Source organism: Styela clava, chromosome 9, assembly GCF_964204865.1.
Source record: "Styela clava chromosome 9, kaStyClav1.hap1.2, whole genome shotgun sequence".
NCBI lineage: Eukaryota > Metazoa > Chordata > Ascidiacea > Stolidobranchia > Styelidae > Styela > Styela clava.
The window spans coordinates 19,163,237-19,187,331 of NC_135258.1; the positions used below are offsets into that span (position 1 = coordinate 19,163,237).

The window sequence follows — 24,095 nt, forward strand, 5'->3', positions numbered from 1 at the left end:
ATAAAATTTGGAATTTAAAAAAAAATATTCAATGAAGCTTTCATTTTATTATTTATTGATTATTTAAAAAGCCTCTTTTTCAATTAACTATAGTTTCAAATTCAATTTTGTTAAAATTAAACTAATTGGAGATCCCCTCTTGTTATTACACATGTCATTTGTAGACTTGAAACCTGGAACTCTGAATATGTCAGGGCTTGAATTTCTTGCTCTGTGTTATGAGAGTTTTATGTAATATTATGTGTGTAATCTTTGATCAAATTTCACCTCGGGCTACTCCGCTATTTTTACCAAAGTTCAGTATACAAAATTTCAAAAAATAGCGTTTTCAAAAAAAGAATATAATTTTCCTAAATATAATTCAGTTTCTCTAACTTTGTGGTGAAAGAGTTGACAGAAAAACAATTTGTGGAAAATGAGTAATCGCAAAAAATAGGCATTGAACCTCTCGCCTAGTTATTATTCACAAATCAGGAAAGCTATTCACATTGTTAAATATGGCAGCACGGTTCCCTTTGTATATATTTAAGTGCAGAAATGATCAAATGATAAAAACTCTTCTACAAAAAGTTACTTAAACACAAAAAAAAAACTTTCAAGTTTCCAAATTTGAAGGGGCTGGAGCTCCAAAATAAAAAAATCAGATGAGGTCTGTATTGAATACTTAGAAGGTAGCTTTTGAACTGCTTCTGTCAGTTCAGTACCCTGATGTCTGATATAATTTTGGAACAATATTCGTTTCACATGGACCAAACGTATTTCGCACTTTAATAACATGATTTATCAATGGTTCATAATTGACCACATTTTGTGTTTTAAAATTTCAATCATGGAAATGTCAACTGATATCATGTTGTAAAATGCTTTATACAGGATGCACTATCAGACTACAATTTCCTGAAATAGGATATACAAATACATTGATCCTTGATCCTTATCTAGCAAGAATACAATTACAAGGTTTAATACAAATAATTTCAAGGTACAGGAGATGTGTGCCAGAGATTTTTTCAAACAAAATTTATAGTAAAATGAAGGTGTTTTTTCAAAATTTTGACTTTCCATAATAACGATTTTTCGGAAAATTTTGTCCTTTTCGCATTGATATCAATTTGTAATATTTTACAAAATGAACAGCCGAAAAGTAGAATCAGAATTCTAGAACACAAATCTGAATAGATATGGAATTCCCTCCCACATATTTGTTACGAATATCAAAGCAGCAATTTATGGCTATGGTTATTCAATAGTAACACAGTTATATTTTTTCTAATTTGCTAGGAAATTTGCTGTTTATGTTTATAGTTTATGATCAAAACACTCTGGAAACATCAGTAGAAATTTAATTATAAAAATATTGTGAGTGTACTTCCTTTATGATGTCACAAAATAGCTTTTCCCACTCACTATCAGTAACGCAGCAAAATGCATATTCCAGTGAATAACTGGACTTGTGGTATTGTAGTATAAAGCCAACAGTTTTAATAGTAGAATATATAATTATTCAGCGGTGAAATTTTTTTTCCAATCACTGTGTTGTCACTCTAGCATACTAGTTGACATTGGGAACTAAAGTGAATCGAACATTCAAATTGAATTGAAATTTGTTATACTCAATTCTTCATATTGGAAGTACCGTAGTATTTAAAAAATTATGATTCATATAAAAGGCTTTCGAATCATTTTTAAAAATGAAAACAGCTATCTTAAATTTCCTGGATTCTCAAATTTATAGACATTGAATAGGAGTGTGTGATTTTTTGAACATAGTTCAATTCAGAACAATTGAAAATATTCTTCTGAGCGCATTTAAAATATAAGATTAATTAGTTTTAGCTAATTCTAGAATTTAAAAAAAATGAAGGCAATGCAGCAGAAAAAATAGGTAGATTTGTGGGATCAAAATAGCTGGATACAGTAGAAACTCTACCTACGAAAAGCTCTGGATACGAAAAATCCAACTTACAAAAATTATTTTCGTAAAAATATTGCTTCGACTAACGTAAAAATTTCTACATACAAAAGGCCGAAAACTGAAAAATGTATGTAGTCATATTTGTTTGGTCTAGGTTGATTTAATGCAGGGATATCCGAATCAAATTTAAAGTTAGAATTTCGCGACCTTCGAATATCGTTCTTTGGTGTTTATAAGAAGCCCGAATATGGCGAACATATCCTAGCGCTGTCGTCCGAGTTTTGATTTGAAACATTTTACAATTATTCTATTTTTTATAGCAATCGAAGGCAGCCGCAATAAATTACAGCTGGCATGAAAGGATTTCGATATTCAATATATCACGGATTTTATCGTTATCCCGATGTCGTTGATAACAATAAAATTGGAGGTATTAAATCATAAGCAAAAATTTATCTTAACAGCCGACATGAAATATTTAAATCAGACTAAACAATCATTAAATAAAACAGGTTTTACGGTCTTAATTCTCCATCATTGAGTGATATCGGATTCACTCATTTGATTATGACGATGGCAAGTAAAGGTACACAAATATACTGTTCATAATTTTTATTCGTTATTTTTCTGTTTCTTCTTCTTTCCATGTGTACGTTTTCTATTTAATATAAAGTACTCGTTTTCTAACATGTATTTGTTATGGGTTTTAATCATTATTATAATATATACAAATATTATGTCAGAGTTTTGTGTGGGCTTGGAACGGATTAGGGCATTTAAAATTGATATTTAAGTAAAAATTCAGTCGATTAATAACTGAGTATTAGAAATGACTTACTCTGGTAGTGTTGTCTGTAGAATTTCTCATGACTTGTACATTGGTGGGCGGATCAGGAACTAAAAAATACAGTGGGAGAGATTAATGAAGCCGGACCCGGAAACTATTATGCAAAAAACAATAAACGGCTTTGTAGTATGGATGGATATGGTAATAGTAGGCTATAATATTCAAATTTATTAAACAGATAATATAACATTATAGTAATTTGGAATTTTCAGAAAATTGATTTTTGAATATACAGCATATTCAAATATTAATTACTCAAGAATTTCAAAGATATCGGTGATAACTAGAAGACAGATTGAATATAATGCATTTTGGGAATCAATAGATCTATATCTGACATGGGCAAACTCCGGCCCGTTGGGCAATGCAATCTGGCCCGCCTGATGCTGACACAACCAAACTAAAACCAATTTTAAATGTTACAGCTGAAAATAGCTTAAAAAGAAATTTGTTGAGATTGCGATTGGATTTAGTTTGGCAAGAGGCTTATTGCTTTCCACTTTTGCTTTTGTAACACTGTAAATATTGTTCATAAAATGTAAATTGTAACGTCACACTTACATGGCATGCCAGTCTAGGTGAGCAAATGTTTGGCCCCTGGTCCAAAAACCTTGCACACCCCTGATCTTATTATTATTGTTTTACGGGTTATATTTGGCCCCAGTTTGCCAATTGAGTATTATGCCAAATTTCAGGAGAATAAAATTGGTAGCAAATCATGATTTTGTTAATTATCTATAATAGGCCTATAAAACTAATAGTAAGCAAAAAATTTTTAATATGCTATAAAATGTAGATTTCCTTTTTAAATAGTCCTAAAGTTCTCTTAAAATCAGAAATTAAGAAAACTATTTATCAGAATAACTTTGTTCAAAAATACATGGAAGTGGGGGTAAATTTAGTTTGAATTCGAAAAGTTAAAATTTGTGAATTCAAGATGAACGACGATTTCATGGAATCACTATTTTTTAGAAAATAATAAAAGTCATTAGGTTTTACTGTAATATTGTTTTAAAATTAATTTTATTTTGAATTGAATAAAAAATCGATTTGTTTAGGATGCATTGTGACCTCGAATAATATTTAAAAAATAGCTTACGCGTATAGGATGTTGCATGTGCTGAGTGTGATTTTGCGACAAAGCTTGGTCCAGAAATTGCAACAAGCGTAAAGTTATATCCATTATTTGACAACAGGCCATCTACGACTACATTTGTGCCAGTGTACATTGCTAAGGTCGGTGTCGTATTAGAATGAAGTTTTCCATTGACCATCAACTCATATCCCGTTTGCACATATGTTTTATTATTGGAGTTATAAGACCATGAAAGTGAAACTGTATTGGCCGTGACCTCAATGCTGCTATTAAGTACCGGCATCAAAGGCTCTGAACAAAAAAAGGTTAAAGTTAAAAAATAGTTTGTTCCGCTTGGAAACTTTAGCCTGAAAACTTGGAAAGATGTATTTCATTTCAACTTAATATAAACACACTGAGAAGTCTGTCCATATTTAGCAAATAGGTCTATGCATCTAAAATAGGTACTAAGTGGTAAACTATTCGAATCCCAGACATAAACTGGTAATGTAATTATTAATGTAAGATCATGTAATATATCATTTGTAATATGATTATTCTCTATTATAGGATTTCCTCTCCCCGGAATAAATATGAAAATCCTATTCTATCATAAAAATTCGCCAAGTTCAATAAAAGTGTGGCAATATCAAGATTTTCCATATTAATTCCAAGGTAGCAAAACGTGGCATTTTATCTTTTAATCATATTTTAATTTTATTTTTTCAAATTTCATCATTTTTTAATATTTAAATAATAATTTTCAACAAACTACAGTAAAAACAAATTTTGAAAGTTTTAAATTGTTAATTTGAGTCCATTCACATGAAACAAACAAACGAACTTCCAATTACCAGTTCTGCGTGGAGTTTCAACATAGGCAGTTTCTCCTTTTCCCATTGCATTAACATGAGTGACTCTCGCATTATATATTTCTCCAGGTACCAGGTCACTAAATCTTTTTCTACTTTCAGAGTTAGGCAATGTTGATAGAGTTAAAACAGAATCATTATTTTTTTCTGACCATAATTCAACTTCTTGATGCAAACCAACACCACTATGAGACCAGCTTACAATCAGAGAATTGGATGCATTTGTAGTCGGAGTGTCCAGTGTTGTGTTTTGTGGACGATCAGGCACTAAACAAAAAGACAGCAAAGTTAATTAACATGATATATGACAGCCAACCAAGCACGGGTAACTCACAGAAATAAATATGTAAAAACTACATTTGCAGTTTGAAAATACCAGTATGTGGGTAAAACACCAGTCCCAGGAAACAAAGTAGATAAATTAAAAAAAAAAAATTAATAGCATTCTATGTAGAACATTCATCATTGATAATTTGGAAACTGTTGGTCCAGCAGTATAAGAAAAATTATCCATAATTTTATCGCGAAAACAACAATTCAACAGAACAACCAGTACATCATCGTCTTGGTATACAGTTATGTATTATACTTATTAAGTCATCAGGACTTTGTTTCAAATAAATCCACAATTGGATGAATTTGTAAAAATATTTTGAGAATACCGCTTGTTCAAATTGCAGTGCACAGCTGAATGAATGAAATTAACATTTTTTGAATGAAATCATGAGTCAACAATAGCAATTTTGACAATAGTATCTGTTACATACTAACGGAAAGTACTACTACTATTTTCCAAATAAAATTCAGATTCATTTCGGCAAGAAAATTGGAAATAGTGGAAAACTTTAAAATGTAAAGATGAAACTGCTTTGAGAACCTTGTTTATAGGAAATTTACTCGAAACAAAACGAACACACTCACGCAGAAATTAGGATTGATCTGTGAGCGAAAGCAAGCACCAAAAACACTAAGGGGTACTGGCGTTATTAAGACTAAAGAATTGTGGTGTAGAATTGCGAAACAATAAATACCGATTAATGCGAGACATAAAAGCACTTTATGTTATTACGATCAAGAAAACAGGTTCAGAAAAAAAAAACACAGGCTGAAAAATTAAATATTTAAAGCAACTCACAGGTTAGCACTCTAGAAGAGATAGATTCAGACAATGATCCGAAATCAGAAACAGTTCTAAGTCGGAAAGTATAGTTTGTGTTCCCATCGAGAGTTGTAACTTGCGTTTCTGTAATATTTGCTTCATCAAGTACAGGAGACATTGTAAGTATCGCCATGTCTGATGTGAGACTAAGATTGTGATAATTCCCGTATGTTGGGTTCACCCATTTCAAGATAACAGAAGAATTGGTCACGGAATGTGCCGTAATATTTGCAGGAGGAAGAGGTGCTGAAAACAAAACACTTATTGTTAATAAGAGACAAAATTAGCTATAATATTTATTTAGGTTTGAATATTTCCTTTCTAATCAGATTAGGTTTTGAATAAAGTTAAAAAAAACTGTGCCCGAAAATCCTGGAACGATTCTACAAAAATTGACTTATACAAAAATGGATTAAAAAAAAACATGGGTGAATTTTTTACCCTCTATATATTATGGGATGGCCGAGGTTATTTTGTAATGGGCCGCATTCAGAGAAGGGCGCTCTAGAAGTGTGTGTAACAAAATGGAGAAAACTAATTGAAACCTATGGGTAGGGGTATATTCACTTGGCTAACACAAAATTCCCCGAACTCGTGATTGAATGAAAAAAAAAATTGAAATCGGAATGAAATAATTTATGGCCTAACCCTAACCTGGTAACACTAATACACACTACGGGAGTACCAAGAAAGTACTTATTTTTTATAATGACTCAAAATTCAACCAAAAATATATACTAACCTGTCCCATAAAGAGAGTTTGAATAAACAACAGTATCCCCAACTAAGTTATCCTTGTTTAATCCCACAACAGACGCATTGAAGGTTGTTCCAGGTAGTAGGTTATTGAAAATAGCATTGGTAAGATTTGTATTCTGGGATTGCTCCAGTGTATTGTTCAAATAAAGTAGTGAAACAAAATAAGAGTGGGAACCGGTCGAAGAAGCTATCCATGTGACATTGAGAGAACGTGCACGATCACTCATGTTTTCGAGAATGGTGACGTTTGACACAGCATCCGGTTCTGAAAGTTGAAATGACAAACAATATGAATTGATGAATAAGAGAAAGAAAAATTTTCAGGGTGACCCAAAAGTTAGTGTACGATTGTACCCAAAAGTGTCAGTAATCTAAGACGCTTTGCACAGAAGTTTATTCTCTTTAGAATATATGACCTGGGTTATGTTTTTTGGGTGGTCACCCTGGACAAAAATAAATCCTGTTGTTTATTTTAGTACGAGTATTTTGCAGCAACATGCAACACTGATTTCGAAAAACTAAAAACAAAATATGATATTCACAAAAACTCTTTAATATTCATTCATAGTGCTGGTACTGTACTTGTATTTATTTTTATAAACACTGTTTTAGCCCTCCTGCGTGGGGGAGGCCAGGGTTACTGGCGAAGTACCGAAATAAAAGTACTCAAAGTCAAAGTATAGGCAATATCCACAATGTGACATGATGACACATAATACTCCATTAATATTTTTATTCTGTTTAATACCAAGTCTAAAACAAACTTTTCAAAATAAATAATTCGGAAACAAAAAAAAATTGGATTTAATTTCAAATATCATAAAAATCCATGTCTAAAATGAATGATTAGAACATCCATGGCGATGGAAGAGAATAAATAAATAAAAGATAAGTCAGAGTAATGCAGTGTTGCAATTTTATGATATGATTGTTATTTGGACATTTCTGATACATCAAAGCATTTTATATATTTAATTCTATAAACAAAACCAAAATATTTGAAAAATAATAACAACAACCTACTTGTTATGTTATGATCAGGTTCCGATTTGGCGGACTCGTAACCCAATTTTGATATAGTCGTCATCTCAAATTTATGCAGCTTATTTGGGCTCAATCCACTCACAGTGACATCAGTAACAGTATTTGTGTTATTTAGTGATGGATCGGTATTATACCACACAGAATCATCGACATATAGCTTATAACTTATAAATAAGCCCTCAGGAATCGTCCACATCAAAGGCACAGTTGTAGTGCTTATGCCGGTAAAACTCTTGACTCTCAAGTTGGTTGGAGGCACAGGATCTGTACAAGAAAAATGAATTTTCATAATACACAAACAAAATTAGATAGATCAGAGCAGGACATGAAATATTTGGTTCAGTTTATTAAATCTGATACAATCCCATATTTGCACTGTATAACCTTTATAACAAGGGCCACCCTTTCATTTTGTAAAGGTAGACAAATAAATAAGCAAATGGTGACACCTGCCTTATACAAGGGTAATGCTTAAATTTAACTCCTATTCTGTTGAATTATACATCAAGTTGTGTAAAGAGCTGGAAGCCTATGGGCAACGGGTATATTCACTTGGCTAACACAAACAGTCCCCGAACTCGGAATGAAACTAACCCTAACCTGGTACACATACAACGGGAGTACCCTATTTCTAGCCCAATCAATTATTTCAATAGACAGTCATAACTCTGCTTGGACTTTACTTTTGAGTGCAAGGGGTTCAGATTCAAATCAATTTTCATAAATAAATCTATAGAATCTTAATAACCACAATATTCCCTGCTCACAATTGAAAGAAATTTCACAAAAAAAAAATTTTTTTGAGATCATCATAGCCAAAATGAACCCAAAAAAAAGATTTAATGCGAAAAATATTACTTCACTAAATTTGTCAGTAAACAACATTGCTAACTGCTATCGTTGATTAAAAATGTCTAAAATAAGAGATTATTGTAAAAAATATCAAAATATGACATGTGAAGTATAATATACCTGTTCCATTTATATCAGTAGAGTTGACCACTTCACTCCTTAGGTCGTTTTTATTGTTTGCATACACAGATGCGAAATAACTTTCTCCGGGTGTCAAACCAGTAACAGTAGCATGGGTGGTTGAAACGGTTGCGTGATGCTCTGGCACTGTGCTAGAACTATTGAATAACAAAACTAGATATGATGCAGCACTGTTGTTTGGTGCGGTCCAAGTCACATCCAATGAGTTCGTAGGATTAGCAGAATTTTGCGCAATCTTCACATCACTGACAGGCAGAGGAACTGAAATATTTTATAAATAAGATCATGAAATGCATTTTGAATTGATGTTAGGAGTTGGAGTTTGACAAATTTTCATTGGAGTGGGGGTCAAGCTGGCCAAGTGTTCCTATTAGAAGCCCATTAAATAAGAATTGTAACTGCCTAAGTTTTTTTTCATTATAAAAACTTGAGATTGGGACATTTTGGAGGTGGTGCCGGAGTCACAATTTTAGGAGTAACTTATGAGTCTGGAATCTGAGTATATTGTGAATTACCTCCAATTTCTCAACTTTGATACAAAGAAATGAGATTATACTTATGTAAATACATCCAAATGCATTCAAAATATAAATGAAGCAGCATTTGTATACAGAGAATATGTAAATACATTAAGGATAGGAGTATATGTACAGGCAAGTTGATTCAAATCAAATAGGAACTTTGGAATTCTGTTAGATTTTATTCAAAGTACTGAATTGATAGAAATTTATTTCAATTTGAAGCTTTCCAAAATAAATTTCTTAGGCAGCAAATCAAATTCAATATGAAAATTGTATTTTGCTGAAAAAGATGATAAATTCCACAGTGACTATGATAAATGGAAAAACTAATGTAATTCACAAATAGTTACCTGTTGTGAATGACACAGTAGGTGAATCTGCAGAACTATAACTACTCGAAGACACAGATCTGAGAGTGAGAATGTAATCAGAATTTGGTGAAAGATTCTTTACTGTGACATTGGTTCGATCTTTTGCAGAAAGAAGAGATGGATCAGTGTTGGAATGTAGAGAACCATTGAAAAATAAATTGAAACCAGTCCAATCGCCTTCCATCGGGAGTGCCCATGTCAGTACAACAGAATTCGTAGTAATCAGGGAAATATTGAGAGAAGTGGGAGGAATGGGATCTGAAAAATAAACGCAAAATTGATTACTTACATAAATCTGGATAAAGATATTTAAGTCTTTGCAAATTATAATACAAGATTGCACGGAACAAAGACCCTAGTCCCCAACTAAAATTGGACAGAAGAGTTGCAAGCAACCATTGTGACTAGGGCTGGCAATTTCAAAGTTGACTGGTGAACCGCTGTTGGTGTCAACACTGTAGCATGACCAAACATCGCGAGAAACATTGTGAATTCCCAGCATTCCGCACTACTTTGTGAAATTATTCATTTGCTCATATTTTTTGACAAAATTTGCATTTGTTGAATGCCATTCAATGGACGTTCATGAAATTATTTCTATTGGTAGCATTCATAATTTTCGTTCTTTCAGGTTATTATTTGTTGCATTTTATTTGCATCGATTAATATTTTAAATTGGTATTATGAGATAAAAATGCAAGCTTTTGTGTAAATCGTCCTAAATTACTTAAACTTTTGGGGGGTTAAGTGAAAACAAACTTAGATAAATTTCCTTCTTTAGTAGAAATAAGAAATGAATGAGTTTTTTTGGGGGGGGTCACCCTGTATTTTTCAAATTATAAAATACTAATACATAAGCATACAATACAGAGAAGTGGTTCATGGGGACAGAAAAGAACACACCATTTTTTTATTTTATCAAATCTTCACCATATTCTAATTAAGAAATAGAATATTTTTCTCTAGTACCTGTGCCTTCGTTACTTGAAGCATAAGCCATTCCTCCACGGATATCATACTTATTTACAGCTGTCACCGATGCATTATACGTTATACCAGGAGTGATATTAAAAAAAGTAATTGGTGACTCATTGCTGCTCATATAGCTTGGTGAATTTTCCCCTCCGTATAATAATACATCGTAACTTGATGATCCCCCAGTCGGTGCGTTCCAGCTTACGTTGATTGACCTAGTCCTATCATCAGTTCTTATCAACTCAATATTCGTGGCCAAACCAGGAGCTGAAAATCAACGATAAAATTCATTGGTCTCAACCGAAATACATAAATATAACTTTGTATTCGGTGTAGCTTTCGGAATATTGTTTGGTTATTTAGTGTTATGGTAATACAAATTCATGGACACATTTTAAATTGTTATTAATTAAAAACAGAGCACAAGTTGTGCGTATGTATCACAGCTTAGGATCCTTTAAAAACTGAAAAAATAAAATGAGAGTTTTCATGCATAGTGAAGGAGGAAATAGAGAGAGCTGAAACAGGAAATCTCTGCACTGAGCCATCATGCACACGAGTAGTAAAAAAACTTCTGTTATTCAAATGGGATAGTCTCATATAGCAACAAGATATTATGACAATCCTACCTGTCCCATTTACATATGACATCGATTTCTCAGATTCCAGGTTTGCATCTGAGATTGTAACAAGTTCAAAACTGTAATCAGTGTTAGCATTGAGCCCTGTTACGGTTGCAGCAGTTAAATCTTTACTAGAATTGAGAGATGGATCAACATTTGACCAGGAACTGCCATTTACATAAATCTTGTATGAATTCCATTCACCCATACTTGGGGGATTCCAAGTAAGGCTGATAGATGTTGCAGTAACAGATGGAGATGCCAACTGAGATGGTGGCGACGGTTCTGAAATAGCAAGAAAAATGAAAATGGTTAATTTACAAATCAGAGAAGAAGATTGAACAATGACAGATGCTTCCATATACGGGTAACCCAAATAAAAAAAGAACAGAAATATATTTTTAATTACCGTTGGGAAAGTAAAGAACATTCATTCAAAACTTGAATTTCTGTTTGAGTATGATTGTACCCAAAAGTTTTAGTAATCTTTGGCACAAAAGTATGTTTTAGCTAGGATATGTTACAAATACCCTTGGTTCTGTTTTTTGCGGTCAACATGTATATAAATATTACTAAATTGTAGAACTTTTCTCACAATTCAATATTTACTTGAAGCAAAATTAACTTGACTTTCCACAATTTTTTGATTTTCACTTGTGAGACTTAATGAAACCAACATTATAAAATAACTTGATATTCGTTTTGACCAGAGAAGATTCGTAACTGCAAAATACCTGACACTGTAATTATTCTTAAAACAGCCTTTTTACAAATTAAACAGTGATAAAAACAGTGAAGACTTCAATCACATATTCAAAAAAAATAAACTTCATATATTTTTTTTCCAATTCTGTGGATATTCAATAAATGTAATCCAAATTATCAAAAATAACGATTAAATTCCAATTTGGTATCGGCATTTATAAAAAATAATTGAAATTAATATGATCACAAAGGGAGTACAAAAAAACGATGCTGTATTTGAAAAAATTTACCTGTTCCTTGAATGTTAGAATTTTCTGGAATCCCAAATTCTCTATTCTGATTTCCAGCAACAACTGTTGTAGTGTAAGAGACACCTGAGGTCAAACCAATTGCAGTATAATTTGTCGCCATAATATCAGTTTCGAAAATGGCAACTGTGCCATTAGTATATTTTATTGTGACATTGTAGAAAGATGATCCACCGGTAGGCTCTGTCCAATTGACAAAAATTGAGTCCGTCGGACTTTCTGCATATCGTGACACGACAACGTTTAATGGTTTTCCAGGTCCTGGAATAAGAGAAAAATTATTTTTTGTAACAATTACAAAAACTGCCGTTTCAATCAGGACTAAGAAATTAGAGTCTGGGGTCGGTGTTCAACATTTTTTAAATCTAATGCAATGATCATACTCTGGAAAAAATTGAGACAATTTATTAACAAATATAATACAGCGTTACACACAAAATGAAGGATGTTTGCTGGGTTGGCAGGCTTAGTTCACAAGCAAGTGTACATACAGCTGGTAGGTGGCCTGGTACTGGTAGTATTATAGTCATCAACATCTTGGATATTTATCACAGACACAATTCTTTATAAAAAGTGATCTTCATGGAAAGAAATAGATAGGTTACTTGATATTATTTTAAATTTAAATTTCATAAATTGTCTAACTAGTATGTATATTGCATTGTATATCATACTACATTATACATAATTTACTGCACGAATGATTTTGTGAAACTTCTGAAAATTTTTCCGAATAATATAGTCAAATTTTTTTGCTGTAAACTTTCCATTAAATAGGATTTATGTTTGAATGTGTACAGTAGGTTCCATTACATTTGAACCCACGTACATTTGAACCCATGACAATTGCACCTGTATGCTATTGCACCTATGGAATTTGTTTTGTATCACGGATAGTTAAACCCATACTAACCCTAACCCATGGGTTTTAGCACCCGCATATAGATTGAACCCGTGGATATACGCATGGGTTCAAATGTACATGGGTTCAAATGTACGGTCACCGTACAGTATAGTATAGTATCACTTATCTTATTAACCACTCATAAATTAACTATAGCACAAGCATTACTCACTAGTAAATATGTTCCTACGATCAGATTCTTCACTTGCAGTCGAGTTAACAGCAAAAACTGAGATTGTGTATTCTTTATTTGGAGAGATACTAGTGGTACCATCACTTTCAATTGAAGATGTTATCTGTGATATTAAAAGTTTATATACTCGGCTATACTGTTATTTGAGGAGTCTTAGCTGGAGTGAGATATTGCATCCTTCTGAAGTCAGAGATCAAATTTCAAACTTCGGGCTTCAGAAGTATGTTTATCAATATGGAGGTAACTAATTTTGTTCGCCTACTTCACATCAACTGACTACTATAGGCAAAGGGTGTATACATTGGCTAACACAGCAGTCCCCGAGCTCATAACAGAACTAGAAAAAAGGAAAATCGGAAAAAATTATGGCCCAAACATAACTTGGTACAAATATTACGAGAGTACCCAAACTTCAAATGTTGATATTCAAAAACAAAATTCATGACAGAAACACTAATAGTATTGAGTAGACTAAGAATTCTCAACAGGCAATCAAAGTATGCTTGCCTATGCTTTATTTATGTGATCAAATATTAATTAATATTGTAATCCTGCATGTTTATTCGATTGAACTCCCGTTCTGAATGCAAGCCAAATTAACAGCATCATGAATTGATGAATCAGGAAGTTGTGCTCTCATATCATGGCATCACTGACAGTGAAAGCATAGAGAAATTCATTTCCTTGTGCTTATTAGTAATTACCGTAGTGCTTTGGCCCGAACAGATGAATATGTCAGAAGTCAGGTGTTCATGGAACATACCCAGACTGCTTCACAAAGAATTTCACCATATTGTCATCCCATTAATATTACCAAACATAAAAAAAAAAGATATAAAATTTAAAAAACCATACTTGAAGACTTGTTGTGTTAAGCTTTATATCTGAGAGTGGGATATTGTCCGCGGATGATGTGACTGAATCCGATGGCACTATAATAATGCTGTAGTTATCTGCAGATGCATTTGTCCATGAAACAGTAATTTCAGTCGCAGTTGCGGTTATACTTGATATTGCCGGTTTTTCCAATCCATGACAAATCTTAAAAAGTAAAGTAAATATCCCATCTTACACACAAAATTAAACATTTTTTAAGAGTCGATGTAAGCACAATTTGGTATTCTGAATAGATTGGATTCCGCTGCAACAAAACAAATTCACTGAAAATCAGGGAAAACCATAATATATTTTAATGCCATGGACCCATGATCCATGACTGTGATATAACTCGTGTATTGAAAAACTTTATAACAGCACGGAGTGAAATATAACTATGAATGAAATAAACAAAGTTTAAATATTAGAACATTATTAAAATAATGATATTACTGTTGTTTGGTACACTTTGGTATGAAAATAGAATTTTTCAATTTGAAAAAATCTTATACTTCTATTAGTACCCTTTTTGCCCCAATTTATGACCTCAATAATAAAATTATAAAAAACGAAAGAATTCAATGATCTAATCTGAATAAATAAGATATTTCTATGTCATAGAAAAGCACTGATTTGTATTTTACCTGAATTAAACATACAAAGATCAACAGCGAAATGAAGAATGTACGAGCCTTCATTTTACTTAGGCAACATCCTTGCATATTGTAAAAATCGATCCAATGAGGAAGAGACTTTTGTGTGACCCAATTTTTTATTCCAAATTATCAAACTAAATTAAACTAATGAATATTAACTTCTGAAATGTATATGTACAAATGAAAAACAGGAATAACTAATATCAATATAATAGATAATTTATCCGGAATGAATTATGTTTCAATTGGGGCAAATAACAGGTGCACATTTATACTTTGGCAAGAGGACTGTGGATAAATCATAAAATCTCTTGAGTTAATTCCTGACCTTCAAACATTCTACTAACTAGGCATTCTAAATTATTTCAATTAAACTACCGTAATTTCTCAAATCAATTAATTCATTCAGAAGATATGATTTACCAGTGTCAAAAACATTCACAGAAAAGTAATTCCTATAATCTGAATTTAAATTCTCTTGCCATTATGGCTCCAAACTGATAGTCTATATCACCTTAGTGAATACAATCCATTCAATAAACAGCAAATATGTAACATAATAGCAAGTGCGAAATATGCAACGAAAAGAAAAAGTTTAGGGTAAGCCTTCCAAGAAGACGACAAAAAACTTTTTACACAAGCATTTAGCACACACATGCAATATAATGACATGGTATATCATTATATGCAAAAAATTGGGTTTTTCCTAATATTTGATAGAAGAAATTTTCCTCCTTTTGTACAAAATATATATTTACTTTTCTATTATGAATAATGAATATTCATTCCAATACTTCCATAGCATCAGCAAAATAATGATGCTGAGGGAATAATTGGATGTGGTAATTCCACAACAACGGCGGAACCAGGAAGCTTATTATTTTATAATAAATTTTATAACATCAGTAACAAATATAGTAAAATTACCAGATATTTTAAAGTCTGAAAATTCTTGAAAAGTCCTTATCGTGTATAATTTCATTTTAATATAGGCAACCATACTTATATTATGCTTGGCTGAAGTGTACAGTTCCCTTGATTGAAATATTGTAAAGAAAAAGATGAAAATATTCAACATTTTTTTTGTATCAAATTCAAACATACTTCGTTTGCATATTGAAAAATAAAGATATGCTGTTTACGAAGAAGGCCTATTTACTTCCTTATTCATCTGATAATTTTGCATAAAATTTTCGTAAAATATTTTTAGCTCCTAACAAGGCTCTATTGTCTTTAAGCAGGCACTTTAGGGGCTTCCAAGAAGAACAGTCACCAAATTAGCTTGTAGCGAATGTTTGATCTTTATTAATAACAATATCTGGTACCTTTTCTCATGTAAATATGGACAATTACAGTATTTTAAAATAAAATTCAAAATATAACATTATAACAATGAATAATCTTACGAAGTAAAATTCAGAATACAAAATTGATTGCACAACACAGTAAAAAGTTTTTTCAACATTTGATATTCGATTATCTACCTGGCAAATTTAATTCAATTTTTCGAATTATAGTTGAACAATAATTGGCATGCTATTTTTAACCCCAGCAAAAATAAAAATAATAAGACAAAATTTAAAAATATTTTCTCAAGATGAAAGTCTTCTGCTAAATCAATGGATGACTATAATGATCTATCTTGATTTGAAATTAAAATATGTGATGCCGGATACACAAATATTAATATGTTTGCAATATTTATAGGGATACTTCTTTCATAATAGTCCGATATTACAGCATCAGGAAGTGAAGTAATTAACATCAATCAAGCATATAGCAAAACAAACCATGACTTTCCACTAAAGATGAGATGAATGAAGGTGCAGTTAATTTTACTTTCGTTAGGGTTTCGACCTATGCTATATATGGAATACTTTAAAAAACGCAGAGTGCTTTGAGCTACTGTACATAGCAGATTAGAACTAGGCGTTTTAAAAATATTCAATCTTCTTTTCTATGTTTCCATATATGGACCGGTAATATGCTACAATGCTAATATAGTACAGTACAACAATATGGCTTTTCCCATGCCTACTACAATCAAACCTACCCACATATTACCGTAATAAGATGGATAATCGTATAGTCTTGGATACTTTCTACATTAAACTCCGAAAATTATTACTCAGAGATAAGTCAACATGACAGAATTCTGATTTCTAATGCAACCTACTTCCTGTCTAATACACTTTAGTTCTCTCAAATCACAAATAAAATTGAGGTTTAATCCTATACATGTAACAGAAGAAGTAATATACATTTCATAGCATAACACTATTACAAGAGGGTGTAATTACTTGAGTGACCTTTAAATGCCCTTAAGCAATCTGTGCTACCATAGTAATGTAGTAAAAATAATAAGACAAATCAAATAAAATGACATTTAGCATTGCATCATTAACTTGATGGTTCATGAAAAAGAAATTATCAATTTCTGAAAACTTGATGAAAATAAAAATTGATTGTGGCGTAAAACTGTCATACGTATTAAATGTTATGTGTTAGAAATGAACTAATAAAAGGCAAATTAGAAAAACGAACTGAATTTAACTCTATTTAGGCTACTATCACACAAAAAAGTTTGCTAATCAAAGATCTTTCTGTAGAATTTTAAAAATTGTTACAGATTAGATCAGCTTTTACATAACATAACTTCCATATCAAATAATTCACATGTACCGGTAATAATGATTTGTTGTCAAGCAACATTTATTAGTAGTACTGTATAATATATAATGATTTTCTCCTAAGTCTATACTACCAATCATATCATATAATTTTAGTATGGTACTATTTTTAGCAAACTAATACAATAATCATAAATTGTAAATCACAGCGTACAAGAAATCTCAAAAAAACTTGTTTAATCAGTGTCAAGGATAAAAATAAAAGTACAATTTAGAATTACTTGATTCAAGGATGTCCAAAACTATAGTAGAAACTACCCTCAAATTAGTCTTTCAAATTCGATTCAGTAAACTAGATATGTAAAATCAAATTTTTACAGATATTATTAAAATCAAATATCTTTCCCTAGTCATGAATAAGCTACCTCCAAACATCATGAAAAAAATACAGTTTGGTAATAATAAAAACTGAAAAAATAGGTTGCACAATCCTTGCTTTTTAACAATGGCATAATTTCATATTTGACTTTTTCATAAATAGCCACTTTCACTTCAAATGCAAATAGTCTACCAGATGATTCTTCAATCCGAGGAGCCTTCCTATAAAACCACTTTACAAATGCACGACTCAAACACAGAAGAAAAACAGCTTCAAGACCACATTAATTTATAAAGTGTCCGTGATATGAAGAAATTATAAAAGAAATAGATCAATTCAGTTCATTATTCAAGAAGACAACAGATGGTATTCAAATAACAAAACTACGCGGAACTAACTGCAAAATAAGCAAAGCCTCTAAGTGACGCACAATTGATGAATAAAAATTGCATCCGAGTGTAATTATCTTCAGCACTAGAGCAAATCTCTCATTTTACCGTGGACATAGATCAATGTAATAAAGAAGTAGAATGCAAAACATAACAATACTAAACTCGAAATATTTATTCGTACTCATCAAGCTCGATCTTGTTTATTACAAGTAGATTATCGAAGGCCTCACTTGATAAACCACAAGTTTGTAAGTGCATGTAAAAACAATAAATCAAAAAACATGATAAAGTATCTCTTACAAAGTGTGGAGAAAATACCACGATATTGCACAAGAAATGTCAATTGGTGCTTGCAACGAAACAGCAAAGACAACAGACAGAATTAGTGGCTTTATAAGCAAGTCAATGATGTTTTTTGGGATTGTAACTTCAAACGATGTGACGAACATAGCAACCACTTATATGACTCGATGAGAAACATGCTTCATATTAATACAACAAACTGCTAACCTCCACTAATAGATACATTACCCTTACATAACGAAAAAATCAACACAATCAACTTCAAAATAAAATAGATAATCTTCTATATAGGGTTAGCAACACAAACTTTTACATAAAAGTCTTATACTGCTATATTTTCATAAAAAAAATTGAAGGAAGAAAATATATTTTAATATAAACGAGGTTGAGAATATTAATATACATGGTTTAAATTTCTTATTTCAACATAAAACAATGAAAACTTTTAGCCAAAGCCTATAGAAAAATAACGATAAAAACGAAACCTACTAAATACCCACATACTATACCATTTATTCCTCCCACACTTATTATTTATTGTACTGAAATGAAATAAAAAAAATTGAAAAAAAAATTATGAATCAAAAATTTGAACAATATCCTCAATGCCAACCTGATATTGTGCTTTATCTAAGACAGAACACTATAAACTAGTGGCAACAGCCAAATAGTTATATTTTGACCACATCACCCATGGCTCAATATGAAATATTCATAGAAGCTCCATCCGAGCTTTATCATCAGCGCAAAATATTTCTCAACTTACAGGATGTTGACTAATCTAAGCAAAAAAGTTTCTGATCAAGCATGGGAAAGGATAATTGATAATTGATCACATTGAGTACTTCAATGTTTCATACTTAATTAAAAATAATTAAGTAGTAAATGCATTTCAACAAAGTAATGAGGAAATACGCCAACGAAACTTCCATTGTTAAATGCTAACACCTGCCTACTCAAGACAGTTGATGAAAATCCGGAAGAAACCGAGTGATTCAGTTTCAACTAATAGTCGAATTTATCACGTCCGATCCGTGGCACATTGGAGTTTCATAAAAAAGACAGAAGTTGTGTTTACAAATTAATTAAGATAAAATTGTATTTTAACTTTCCTGTTTGAGTTACCCTTTCATTATTTTACCTAATCCGTATGCACCGCTCAATATGTACAAAAGAGTATGATGCTGATGTCCCAAGCCAACTTACCTATACAATTCCCCTCCCCACTTTGATCAAAATAAACAAAGAATATGGAAGAAAAAGGGATTGTATCAAAAACATCACTGCCAGAAAATTATTATTAATCTGGCATTGTTATCACATCTGTTAGAGAAGACATTGGCAAACTACGACCCGCGGCCAAATCCACCCTGTCAAGTAATTCAATCTGGCCCGCCTGATGCTGTCACAACCGAAAACCAAATTTTGCTGTTTTAGCAAAAATAGCTCAATGAATTTGTTGGGACTGCAATCAAATTGAGTTTTGGCATGAGGCTTATCGTTTTCCACTGTCCATAAAATGCAACCTTTTCTTCATACTTACATGGCTCACCAGTCTAAATGGGCAAAATTTTTGGCCCCCAGTCCGAAAACCTTGCCCACCCCTGTGTTGGAGGCATATTAATTGTGACGAGTTTGGGTTGGTGGAAGTGTGGAGAATCAAGCACCAAAATTATTAGACTGCAAGCTGGGTCAGTCGGTGAGCACAGAGTGTCTTGAAGACAAGTTTTCAAACCATGTATAGGATTTACAATCTGACATTCGTTAGTCATTAGTTCAATTTTAAAAATTCAAGTTGTACTGTCCATTTCGAATCGTTTTCCATGTTGTGATTTGCAGAGTACAATTTAAATGTGTTAAAGATTTAACTTACGGATTAGACATATAGGCATGTAAACAAACAATTTAAAATGAATACACACACTAATCTACTTATATATGCAACTATAGCACCCATAGCCACTGCACAAATGCACAAAGTATATATACACCTGAACAGACACATTTCCCTACATATCTGAGTTTTTAACAATAATGTTTTTTAATAATAAATGTGAAATCATAAGATTTGATCTTTGATATCAGTATGGATCATATATAGACAAATGCCTTTGATAAAAAAAACAAGAGGGTGACTCTCAAATATATGGACAGGAAAACCAAGGCGAAGCCGTGGTCTATCTTACCTCTAACAATACTGGTACACTCAAAAAAACTTCCCACTTTCGCATAGCAAGAGAATAGAATGAAAAAGGATGAAGAACCATAACACATGTAACAAATAATAGGTATTTATTTTTAAGAGGTCATCACACAAAATTTAAAAGTGAAAAACGAATCGCATGGTGTCAGTAGAGAACAGTTTTATGATTCCAAGAATAGCAACCATATTAAAAGACATCAATTATAACAGTGAGTGCAAATCCCCCTCCTTTGCTAGACAATCTGGGCTTCCATATCGACTCATAACGGCACTGCCCAATACACTACTGCACTAACGGACTAAACTGCTAAAAGAAAGCACAATCTAAAAACGTTATGATAGATAGATAGTTTATTCGAATACTCCATAATATACATCGCAGGCTGAGTGTGGGCTGGGGTAATTTTGGTGGTTAAAAAATGTTGAGCCAGGCCTACTACTGTACTAGAAGTGCATGTGGTACTAAATTATACCACACCCCTCGAATGTAGGGTTTCATGTAGTTTCTTACCTAACATACTTCTAGTGGGCGTAGCATGACAATTTTTCCATGTATCAATCCTAACCTCACCCTGACTACACCATCCAAAAATTACGTCATTACAACATCACAGTGACGTAATAGAGCCCTTCAAACTATACGAACTGCCATCCAAGACGCGCAAACGAGCACCCGAAATCGAACAGTTATTTCTCTCATTTTTTCGTCGCAATGATTCCAATACTGCAATAGGAGAGAGACCGATAACGTCAGTCAGTTCTTTATCGTCGGCGTCAATGCCATTTCGGTCGATCATGCATATATTTGGCAAGCTCTATGACATGATTGTGATGTCATAGTGATTTAATTTTTGGATGGTGTAATCAGATGGGGGTTAGGATTGACATATTAAAAAATGGTTATGCTACGCCCACTAGAAGTACGTGAGGTACGAAACTACACGAGACCCTCGAATGTATAGGAACTTCCGGGCTGTTATACTTTTATAACACCTAAGCTATTGCAGTAATAAAGACTAATTCAATATGCTGATATGTACCGTAGGCCTATATGTCAGCAATACGCTGTTAATTAAATGTTTATTTTGCCCCATCCCACAGCAGCATTTATAAGCTGATAGTCTAAGGGGGTGGAGGCTAACTCGCCATGAGGGCTAACTCGCCATGGACCACTCGCCATGCGACGGCGGTTAACGGGTTAGCCTGCAACTGTGCGGAGGCACTTCTTGTAATGGGAGATGGAAAGGTGGCTGTTTATACTAACAACTTCAATAGTAAGGATATGGTAACAAAGTGACAAGAAAACGTGCTTATATGTCGGAAGGCATACCGGTACCGTACGGTGCTCGACGCGCAAAGGATGTCTCAACTTATCATTTTCATCTAAGCATGCTAAATATATCATCATATTAATTGGTTGTATGAGCACTGAATCAACAACAACGCTAAATATATCAAAAGTTCTATTTTGCTACCGGCAGTCTCATTTTATTCTAACAGCCGTTGATTGCGAGCAGAGAGAGAGAGAGAGGGCTAACTCGCCATGTCTTTATTCTTCATAATTGACGATTGACATCGCGAGTTCGAGAGAGAGAGGGCTAACTCGCCATGTCTTTATTCTTTATAATTGACGATCGACATCGCGAGTTCAAGAGAGAGAGAGGGCTAACTTGCCATGTCTTTATTCTTTATAATTGACGATCGACATCGCGAGTTCGAGAGAGAGAGAGGGCTAACTCACCATGTCTTTATTCTTTATAATTGACGATCGACATCGCGAGTTCGAGAGAGAGAGAGGGCTAACTCGCCATGTCTTTATTCTTTATAAGTGACGATCGACATCGCGAGTTCGAGAGAGAGAGAGGGCTAACTCGCCATGTCTTTATTCTTTATAATTGACGATTGACAACGCGTGTTCAAGAGAGAGAGAGGGCTAACTCGCCATGTCTTTATTCTTTATAATTGACGATCGACATAGTCTACCTCTTATAAATTCATAACTTTTTAGCCAGAGCATTGTTTCATGCAAAGTTACGGTACCGTACCTACCCGTATAACAGTAGACTATAAATACATACCGGTACCGGTACGGTACCTCATTCACAAAAAATGGGTTTTATTCTTTACTCACCACTTAAATTATATTCCAGAGCCTATACGGTACCGGTATGTCCCAAGGCAAGATTGAGCCCCAAAATCCCACTTGATTTTTTTTGTAAAGTCTGCGATATTGGGGTGGGGGGACACCTATGAAAACCAATTTCTTCAACTACCGGAACGGACCATAAATTGCCTGGACGGGGTTATCCACCTGAGCCTTTCGGACGGACCTAGGCTATAGATACCGGTATCTTGCAATGGGCGTTGTATACGCCCTCAGGCGATTCTCTAGGCTGCTAGGTACGGTAAATCCGCGAAATTGGGGGTACTGTATTGGTAAAAAAGACACTTTCGTGTTGCGCCACCCAGCGGATATACATATTCAGCGAAGATCAAATCAAGACAATAAAGATTCTGTCGTACAGGCCGAACGCCTCTAACTGGGGACAAAAGACAAAAGTTTCAATCTGTACAAGATTCACGTGGCAGTTACCATTAGGGCTGGGAAAATATTCGAATAACGAATAGCGAATCGAATATTAAATTATTCGAATGGCATTTTACTATTCGAATATCGGGTACCACGTGATCTGTGTCGCTTCATTTGGACACAGAACGTCTCTGAACCGCTTCATTTGGACACAAAACGTCTCTGAACCGATCGTGAAATTGCCTTATTATAAACTAAATTATTAATACATCAGTAGTCTCTGATACAGTTTTTATTGCCTTTTTTCGAAGCAATCAACTTTTTGGAAAGAGTGGGTGCTTGAGGGAAAAAGTTGAAACACATGACATGCATCGTTTGGGTTTGTTTTAAATCCAATATACAAATCGCTTATTGTCTTCGATGATCACGAGAGAAAAAGGATATACGCAATGATTACGCAAGGTCTTTTGGAGAAATTTGAGTTATCCGATATAACGCCTACAGTTAATCTAAACAAGGAAGATCGCGCTCATGCTTCAGAAAAAAAATGGCAATAATGTTTTGATGATGAGTTTTTGAAAAGGCAAGACTTGCCACAGCTCAGAGTTTCAAATAGCGAGGCAGAAACATATGTCAATCCGTATTTGAGAACACATTCACAAATCTATTTTGTGCAAATATTGGAACCTTTGAGATTATAAAATTTTAGGCCAATAGTGACATAAAACAGGCTCCAAAGAGACACTCCAAATTGTGTCAACCGAGCGTGCTTTTATTTTTTGTGGCAATGTTATGACAAAAAAGCGACCATGTTTATCCGCTTCTTCAGTGGGTGTGCTTGCAGTGCTAAGTTCGAATGCTA

The 24,095-nt window shown here is 33.1% G+C and overlaps 2 protein-coding genes across 9 annotated transcripts in view; both read right to left on the reverse strand.

Moving 5' to 3' along the window:
- LOC120338925 (receptor-type tyrosine-protein phosphatase eta-like) overlaps positions 1 to 21,216 on the reverse strand; it is a 51,562-nt gene extending 30,346 nt beyond the window's left edge. For 3 of the 8 annotated variants that reach the window (XM_078115792.1, XM_078115789.1, XM_078115791.1), the window contains exons 1-14: positions 14,785 to 21,216; positions 14,120 to 14,305; positions 13,244 to 13,367; positions 12,150 to 12,428; positions 11,161 to 11,439; positions 10,526 to 10,798; positions 9,536 to 9,814; positions 8,644 to 8,925; positions 7,651 to 7,935; positions 6,611 to 6,892; positions 5,845 to 6,114; positions 4,692 to 4,976; positions 3,862 to 4,149; positions 2,754 to 2,812 (exon numbers count right to left, since the gene is read on the reverse strand). In XM_078115792.1, coding sequence (XP_077971918.1) covers positions 2,754 to 2,812; positions 3,862 to 4,149; positions 4,692 to 4,976; positions 5,845 to 6,114; positions 6,611 to 6,892; positions 7,651 to 7,935; positions 8,644 to 8,925; positions 9,536 to 9,814; positions 10,526 to 10,798; positions 11,161 to 11,439; positions 12,150 to 12,428; positions 13,244 to 13,367; positions 14,120 to 14,305; positions 14,785 to 14,862 — 3,249 coding nt within the window. In that variant the 5' untranslated portion in view covers positions 14,863 to 21,216. The remainder of the gene's footprint in view (positions 1 to 2,753; positions 2,813 to 3,861; positions 4,150 to 4,691; positions 4,977 to 5,844; positions 6,115 to 6,610; positions 6,893 to 7,650; positions 7,936 to 8,643; positions 8,926 to 9,535; positions 9,815 to 10,525; positions 10,799 to 11,160; positions 11,440 to 12,149; positions 12,429 to 13,243; positions 13,368 to 14,119; positions 14,306 to 14,784) is intronic. The other 5 variants (XM_078115793.1, XM_078115795.1, XM_078115794.1 and 2 more) reach the window with 2 other exon arrangements.
- The window catches only part of LOC120339668 (ras-related protein Rap-1b-like), a 352,566-nt gene that overhangs the window by 90,495 nt on the left and 237,976 nt on the right, over positions 1 to 24,095 (reverse strand). The gene's annotated exons all lie outside the window — the stretch shown is intronic.